This window comes from Chiloscyllium plagiosum, chromosome 2, assembly GCF_004010195.1.
Source record: "Chiloscyllium plagiosum isolate BGI_BamShark_2017 chromosome 2, ASM401019v2, whole genome shotgun sequence".
Classification (NCBI taxonomy): Eukaryota; Metazoa; Chordata; class Chondrichthyes; order Orectolobiformes; family Hemiscylliidae; genus Chiloscyllium; species Chiloscyllium plagiosum.
Window position 1 is genome coordinate 142,058,460 of NC_057711.1, and position 8,427 is coordinate 142,066,886.

An 8,427-nucleotide genomic window follows, 5' to 3' on the forward strand; every position below is an offset into this window, starting at 1 on the left:
GGTGTTTGGTATGCTTTCCTTTATTGGTCAGAGTATTGAGTACAGGAGTTGGGAGGTCATGTTGCAGCTGTACAGGGCATTGGTTAGGCCACTGTTGAAATATTGCGTGCAATTCTGGTCTCCTTCCTATCGGAAAGATGTTGTGAAACTTGAAAGGGTTCAGAAAAGATTTATAAGGATGTTGCCAGGGTTGGAGGATCTGAGCTACAGGGAGAGGATGAACAGGATGGGGCTGTTTTCCCTGGAGCGTCAGAGGCTGAGGGATGACCTTATAGAGGTTTACAAAATTATGATGGGCATGAATAGGATAAATAGACAAAGTCTTTTCCCTGGAGTCAGGGAGTCCAGAACTAGAGGGCATAGGTTTAGGGTGAGAAGGGAGAGATATAAAAGAGACCTAATGGGCAGCTTTTTCAAGCAGAGGGTGGTATGGAATGAGCTGCCAGAGGAAATGATGGAATCCAGTACAATTGCAACATTTAAGAGCATTTGGATGGCTATATGAATAGGAAGGGTTTGGAGGGATATGGGCCAGGTGCTGGCAGGTGGGACTAGATTGGGATATCTGGTCGGCATGGATGGATTGGACTGAAGGGTCTGTTTCCATGCTGTACATCTCTATGACTCTAAATGGAAGCTTTAAAATCAAATTGATTTTTTTTCTTTTCAGATGACTGAGCAATAATCCAAGCGGTGACCAATTCAAAAGTGCAGGAGAAATTCAGCAGGTCTGGCAACATCTGTGAAAAGAGAAACAATTTTAGTGTTGAGTCCAATATGACTTCCTTTGGAACTGAAGGGGACTGGAAAGTGATTTTTTATGCTGTTGACAGAGGGTGAGGAGGAGCAAGTGGAACCGAATGTAAGGATGCCCAGAGTAAAAGACAAAAGGGATGTTAGTGGGCATAAAGGACTGATGTAGATGCAAAATAGATATTTATAGTAGAAAATAGGTCAGTTTTGCTGGGGAGTGCCCATGTAAACAAGAATAGGGCAGGGGTGTCAGAAGTTTAATCAAATGGAGGACAGGGTTCATGGGTCTAACGTTGTTGAACTCAATGTTGAATCCTGAAGGCTGTAAAAGGTTCAAGTGCAAACTGGAGATGTTGTCCCACCAGCTTCCTTTGTTTTGCACTGGAGAATTGTAGCAGCCTTAGGACAAATGTTAGCATGAAAACAAGATGGCATATTGAAATGACAAGCAGCTGGAAGGCTGGTGTTGTTATTATGGACAGAGCAGAGGTGCTTCATAAAGCAGTCTTGCTTTCTCCCAGTTCCAACACTTTGTTCATATGGGTTTGCTCTCCACAAAAATGACCGATTTCCTGCTGTACATATAGATTATAGATTAGATTACATTACAGTGTGGAAACAGGCCCTTCGGCCCAACAAGTCCACACCGACCCGCCGAAGCGAAACCCACCCATACATTTACCCCTTACCTAACACTACGGGCAATTTAGCATGGCCAATTCACCTGACCCTGCACATCTTTTGGAGCACCCGGAGGAAACCCACGCAGACACGGGGAGAACGTGCAAACTCCACACAGTCAGTCGCCTGAGGCGGGAAATGAACCCGGGTCTCAGGCGCTGTGAGGCAGCAGTGCTAACCACTGTGCCACCGTGCCGCCCACCAATATCTACAATTAACACCTATGCTGCGTCGATATCACTCCTCTACTAACCGCATTACTTTGTATTTTGCTTAGGAACCTTGTCAACTCTTCCACTCACTCCTCCTCCACTTTTGTCAATAATATTAAAAAGATGATTTTTTTGTCTGAAACTGAAAAATTATGTTGGACTTGGAATATCAACTGTTTTGATCACCACACACATTGCCAGACCTACAGAATCTGCCCACTACTTTGGTTTCATTTCAGATCACCAGCATCCACAAGTTATATGAAATTATAAAGGAACTTCAAGGTCAAGAACTCAACCTTCAGGAACTTTAGAAGTGCACTTTAATGAGAAAATTAGACACTTTTAAACATACTGATTTTAAAGGCCACTGATTAGATTCACAAAGATTAGCTACACGAATACTTCTAACTGAAAGGTTTTGCAGTAAAAATCATCTGTGGGAAGTACTTTGCAAAAAGGGGTTTGTGCCCTTAAACAACCTTCGCAGCGAAACAGTATTCATCGAAACAATGGCGTGAATAATCCTGCATTAACTTCTCACTTTTTTTTTGGTGCCATATTTCGATCGTGTACAACAAGATCCCGTTACAGAGTTGGGGGTGGGGGTGGTGTTAGAAACAGGCACCGATCGAGTCGCAGCAGAATACCGACTGGAATCTACAGGAAGCTGGTGTAATCGACCAATAACTTAAATAAACAACGATACACACACAAAAAAATGCTGTTTCACTCCACTCTTAGTTTGGCGAAAAAGCTGCAATCACAAACTCATTGATAATGAAATGTTTAAAATAGTGCAATGACATGAAAAAGAGACGTTTCAACAAGGATCTGATCAAGCTTCGCTAAAATTTCTCTGCCAGGTCTGAACAAAATCTTAGTGCGGTCCTGAACTGACCGCACGACTTCACCCGGAGAACCCCAAAACATCATGACTCCGTGCCCACTATCTACTGTATCGAGCAACTTCCCTCTTCCCCATGCCAGCCCATGCATTTACGCCACCCAGAGTCAGTCAATTCCTGGAAGGTTCAGCGGCCGGGCACATACAGGAGGCTCGGACATAAAGTTCCAGAGTCAGTTTAAAGTGACCAAATCATCAGCCAATTTATTATTCAGCATGCATTACAATTACTGGAAAGAAACCACCTCCTTCCTTGTGTTTATATAAAACAAACCAACCAAGTTCTGTAAAGAATCTATCTGTTCCTCTCTCCAAATCTGATAATAAGCAGCAATTTCCGTAAATGTATTTGTAAATAGGAACGTTCGCCGAGTGCCTGCGGAAAATTCCTCCTGCTTTCACTTACCTGCTGCAATTCATGGGGCTGGGGGGGGGGGGGGGGTTAAAGTGAAGCTGACAGTTGCCCAGGGCTTGTAGAGGAGCCAGCCCCTAGCCCCAATCTCACTCCTCTCTCCCCTCCACAGGATTCTCCCCAGATAGACAAGACCGCCCTGCTCCACCCCCCTTTGTAACGTCACAGACACTCACAACCAATTAGTGTGCGAACTTCCGCGCCATAGACCAATAGGAGCCCGGGCAACTGTCAGGAAGCCCCCACAAAAGGTGTGAGCGCAAGGGGGCGCCGCTGGAGCGTTTTCATTGTGAGGAGTCAATGTCGCAATAACTGGTTACATTCCCATTCCGGGGACGAAAGACCCGCATTTATAGAGCGTCTGTCACATCCCCAAGCGTTCACTCACATTTTTAGAGCCGAAATCCCATAAACAACCGTCATGATCAAATAATTCAGCCTGACACTTCACCCTCAGCAGTGGCTCACACACTCACGCCAGGACAAAAGCACCCCTAACCGTGGGATCTTCTTTGGGGGCTGGTCTGGTGTTTCTCGGAGTCATTGTGGAACGGTGTAGAAACCGCAGGTGGGGCGAAAGTTGAGTCACTGCGCTCCAACATTGTGTTAGTTATGCAAAGCAGCCCTCACGCCCTGTCAACTCACACATACTCCTCACGCCCAGACATGCCACCTCATTCCCCACCTCACTCCTATAGTCCTTCTTACCTATTCCCCATACTTACTTAAACGACCATTTATAGCCCTAAGCCAGTTAGTGTTCACTCATGCAAATTCATGTCCTCATGCAGCACGATAACCATAGAAACCGTACAGTGCGAAAACAGGCCATTCAGCCCAACAATCCACACCAACCCTCCGAAGAGTAACCCACCCAGAGCCATCCCCTTACAATATTACTCTGTATTTACCCCTAACTAATGCACCTACATGTCTGTGAACATTATGGGCAATTTAGTATGGCCAGTTCACCTAACCTGTATATCTTTGGAATGTGGGAAGAAACCGGAGCACCTGGAGGAAACCCACGCAGACACGGGGAGAATGTGCAAACTCCACACAGACAGTCGCTCCAGGCTGGAATCGAACTCGGGTCTCTAGCGCTGTGTGGCAGCACTGCTAACCACTGAGCCATTATTTGCCTACATTTTTATGCCAACTCGCCCAAAACTAACCATGGACAAATCTTAGGATCTATGCTGAGATTTTAAAAACACATAAAAATACATTCTTTTAACCACATAACCGCTTATAAGAACAAATATTTCATGCCAGTGTAAATCTTTATAAGAACAAGCATTGTAATTCACAATCCCATTTCAACAGTCTAGAACCAGTTGGATCCCATAATCAAAATTTGAAATGGCAAGCATGATGGAAGGTGGTGAAATTAGTTATGAAGCACTAAACCAGTAATAAAGGTCTTCAGGCTTTTGACAACAAACAGACTGAAATAGAAAGCAATTTTTCAAAATACTCCAGGCAAGTTTTTTTCAAATGTTTAAAAGGCAGAATTTTTAAATGCTTTGCCAGCATGATAGATCCTTTTGACAATCTCCTTTGACAGTTTTGAAAGTTGTCTTTGCCGTTTCATTTTCACACGTCTGACAATTGCTTTTGACACTTTATAAAGTTTAAATGCACTTTATAAAATTTAAATGAGCTGGAAAGTTTGTATATTTAAGTTTATGCACATTCATGTCTACATTTGAAGATCCCAAAGGTCACCTTACTTCTCTCAAAGTGCACCTGGCCTCCCCGAAAGATGTCTTAGGTCCGGATCCAAAAGGATACCTCTCTGAAAGAATATCTCGCCTCTTTAAACAATTCTACAACATTCAGATCTGCTTCTATCAGGTATAATCTGCACACATTGTATTTCACATATTTAGAGCACCATAATCAGGCACGAGTAGAGGCAGATGCTAATTTATATGAATAGCTGCCTCTGTGAAACATACATGTATGATAGTGACCCATTCCCAATCCCACCATTGCAAAAATGCTGTGCCCGGGGGTGGAATTTCCAGATTTCATCCTCCTCCACCATTTTCCTCATTGCAAAAGTCAAGACCTCTGTTTTCAAGCAAATTTAGCTGAGGTATAAATTAAAGCAAAATATTCTCAGCTATTTTGTTATGTGACTTATTTTATACCTTTCTGAGAGGACTGAAAGGACCACAGTTTAATCTAGCACCCAATATACAGACATTGCAGCACTTCAAGACTGCACAAAAAATGTCACCCAGAATTAAATGCTCAAGTCTCTGAGTCTGAGGTGAATTTGCTAACTAAGCCACACTTTGATCCAATTAAAGCAGCAAAACAGTTTAGATCTGGAACTGAATGCAGTAAAAGGTAAATTGCTCCACTCATTCCCATTCCTGTCCTATATCAAGGTCAGACCTGCTGCATTATTTTTGAATCCACGACGTTTGTTTTGTACTGAGAAGAACACAATCTTTATTTTTGCTTGGCACACAGTGCATAAGTTGTCAATTGTTCTAGATCCCTGAATTTCAGGCCTTGTAGTTCAGAATGGAAACTATTCACTTTATTTATGGTGCTTTACTGGAACATATAAATAGAAATAGGCCATTCAACCCCACTAGCCTGTTTTGCCATTCACTTAGGGTAAGGACATTGCAGATTCTGTGTTGCACCTTTGACAGTCTGTGAACAGTTTATCAATTTACTAACAGCCCCTGCACTTCACAATCTAAAAAAAGCAAAATACTACGGCTGCTGGAATCTGAAATAAATATAATCCACCTCTGAAGAAACATCAAATAAGACTTGAATCATTAACTCTGTTTCTCTTTTCACAAATGCTGTTGTGTTTCTCAACCTGACTGAGCATTCACCAAGCACTCAGTTCTGAGTGAAAATTGCGTAACTGAGGGATTTCACTAAAGTGTTGCTGCTGACCAGAGCTCACAAATTACTCTTCATAGAAATTAATTGGTCCAATTATTGTTTCTGGAAATTAAAGGAAATGCATGGATCTAAGTTGTCCTCTGCATCCTTTTCTGTGTTAGCCTTAATGGTTTTCTCAAATTTGCTCAATCGTTTAAACACTTATTAAAAAAAAAAGTCAGACTCTTGATTTAAAATAAGACACTACGGATTCTGGAAATTTGAAACAAAAACAGAAATTACTGGTAAAATTCAGCAAACAGAGTTAATACTTCAAGTGCAGTGACTCTTCATCAGAACTGATAGCAGCCAAGAAAACATACTATTTATGCTGAAGGCAAAGTGAGGAGGTGGAGGTAAGGAGAGTGGTGAGTGGGTTGCTTTTGGCATAGTCACTCATTCTTAACAACCTCTAGGCCTACTATCACATTATCTATGTTGCTTTCAGTACAGCTAACCCTTATTATCACTTATTTAGCTTTTCTTCTGTCCTAGTTTACTATCCGTAATCTCCTTTCATAGCTACCTCTTTCATATCTTTGTCTCTGTGGCCTCTAACTCCACTGATTTGCTCACCTTTCCCTTTCCCTGCATCCCCACTTCTCTTCAGCACAAATACAGCACCACATTTTCCTAGCTGGTAACAGTTCTGATGAGGAGCCATCAGACTCGAAATGTTAACTCCCATTGATGCTGCCGGACCTGCTGAATTTCTCTGGCAATTTCTGTTTTTGTTCCCGACTTTTAATTGTCTGCCCACCATAGTAATAGAAAAGCTCACAAGCATAACAAGACTTCTTACTGATTTTTTGTTGTTGTTACAAAGTGTTTTGGTAAATTTTGCTTTGGTATAGGCGCCACGTAAGTGTAAATTGGTGTGGGAGCTTGCTACCCCTCCAGGTGGTTCACCATCCTACGATTTCTAGGCTGATTGGCTTATGTTTGTGATGTAAATATTCCTATTTCAAATTCAAGTTTTGTAACAATTCCCATCTCACGACTGGTGGACAGTAGGTGCAAATGTGCCAATAGTCTCAAACAGGATACACACACTGGTCACTGAAAACTGGTGCTTCTTCCCTCTCCCAGGTCATACCCATGAGCATGATCAGTGATGTTCCGGAATGCTGATTGGTCAAATGGGAAAAAAAAACTTTTTTTGAAGTACAAAGTTGATGATGCTGGAGGAAAAAGTAGAGGGATTAATAAGAAATAAAACTTTTCTGACTAAATCTTAGAAGTAATAGTTGGTAGTTCTGGGTTCTTTGGGATGATGATCCCAATTTAGGCATTATTGACATCATACTCACTTTTGTCTCTTATAAGTAGATATTGAAACTGTCTTCAGGTATCTCTTTACCTCAATAGAAACTCTCAAAATTTAATAAAGTGACAGAAGCTAGATATCATGAGGAGGACTGCCTTATGCATTACTGATATCTTAAAGAATAATCAGGAAATGACAGCAGATGACCATCACCCCTAAGAGACCAATCAGAAGGAAGCCACACTTCGATTTGATCAATCAGCGTTCAGGAACATCACTACGGCCTATGGTCATACGAGTCTGAAAAATCCCAATGTTGTCTGGTCTCAGAAGCTAAGCAGACTCAGACCTGGTTAGTACTTGGATGGGAGACCACCTGGGAATACCAGGTGCAGTAGGTTTTAAAAATAATGGGGCGACGGTGGCTCAGTCGTTAGCACTGCTACCTCACAATGCCAGGGTCTCAGATTCAATTCCTGCCTCGGGCGACTGTCTGTGTGGTGTTTGCACATTCTCCCTGTGTCTGTGTGGGCTTCCTCCGGGTGCTCCGGTTTCCTCCCACAATCCAAAGATGTGCAGGTTAGGTGGATTGGCCATGCTAAATTGTCCATAGTGTGAGTGTATTAGTGAGGGGTAAAATGTAGGGGAATGGGTCTGGGTGGGTTACTCTTCGGAGGGTCGGTGTAGATTTGTTGGGCCGAAGGGCCTGTTTCCATACTGTAGAGAATCTAATTTAATCACTAATCATGCTCTTGGGTATGACCTGGGAGAGGGAAGGATCACCGTCTTTCAGTGGCCAATGTGTGCATCCTGTTTGAAACTGAAGACCAGAGCTAGCTCTCCAACAAGAAGGAGGAGATCATGGGAGTAATAGTGGGAAAGCAGATCCCTGTTCTGAGGAAGCGTCACTGCACTTGAAATGTCAACTCCGATTTTTCTTCGCAGATTCTGCCAGACCTGCTAAGCTTTTCCAGCAACTTCTGTTTTTGTTCCTGATTTACAGCATCTGCAATTCTTTCTTTTCTATTTTAAGAAGACTCACCTGTCGCTCTGCAACTGAGGGCTGAATCATTTCATAGTAATATAAAATTTGGACTATTCATCTTTGAATTCCATTGACTGATTTAATACTTGAGACTTACTGCTTTATAAATGGATCACCTGACTCATGCAGGTTGGCCAGGTTTAATGAAGCCGACATGGATTAAACAAAATCAAAGAGTATGGCACTGGAAAAGTACAGCAGGTCAGGCAGCATCTGTGGAGCAGGAGTGTCAAC

The 8,427-nt window shown here is 42.5% G+C and overlaps 1 protein-coding gene and 1 pseudogene across 7 annotated transcripts in view; one reads left to right on the top strand and one right to left on the bottom strand.

The window, feature by feature from the left end:
- The window catches only part of ppp1r3b (protein phosphatase 1, regulatory subunit 3B), a 33,615-nt gene that overhangs the window by 15,724 nt on the left and 9,464 nt on the right, over nucleotides 1–8,427 (bottom strand). For 2 of the 7 annotated variants that reach the window (XM_043720061.1, XM_043720071.1), the window contains exon 1: nucleotides 2,960–2,999. The exons of 2 other annotated variants lie outside the window; for them this stretch is intronic. Coding sequence is in view for 2 of the 5 variants with exons in the window: in XM_043720043.1 (XP_043575978.1) it covers nucleotides 3,354–3,388 (35 nt within the window). In the remaining 3 variants the exon portion in view is untranslated. Of the gene's footprint in view, nucleotides 1–2,959; nucleotides 3,000–3,353; nucleotides 3,621–3,942; nucleotides 3,979–8,427 lie in introns of those variants that run through there. 3 more of the 7 variants (XM_043720114.1, XM_043720043.1, XM_043720051.1) reach the window with 3 other exon arrangements.
- On the top strand, nucleotides 7,431–7,549 carry LOC122539688 (annotated as a pseudogene).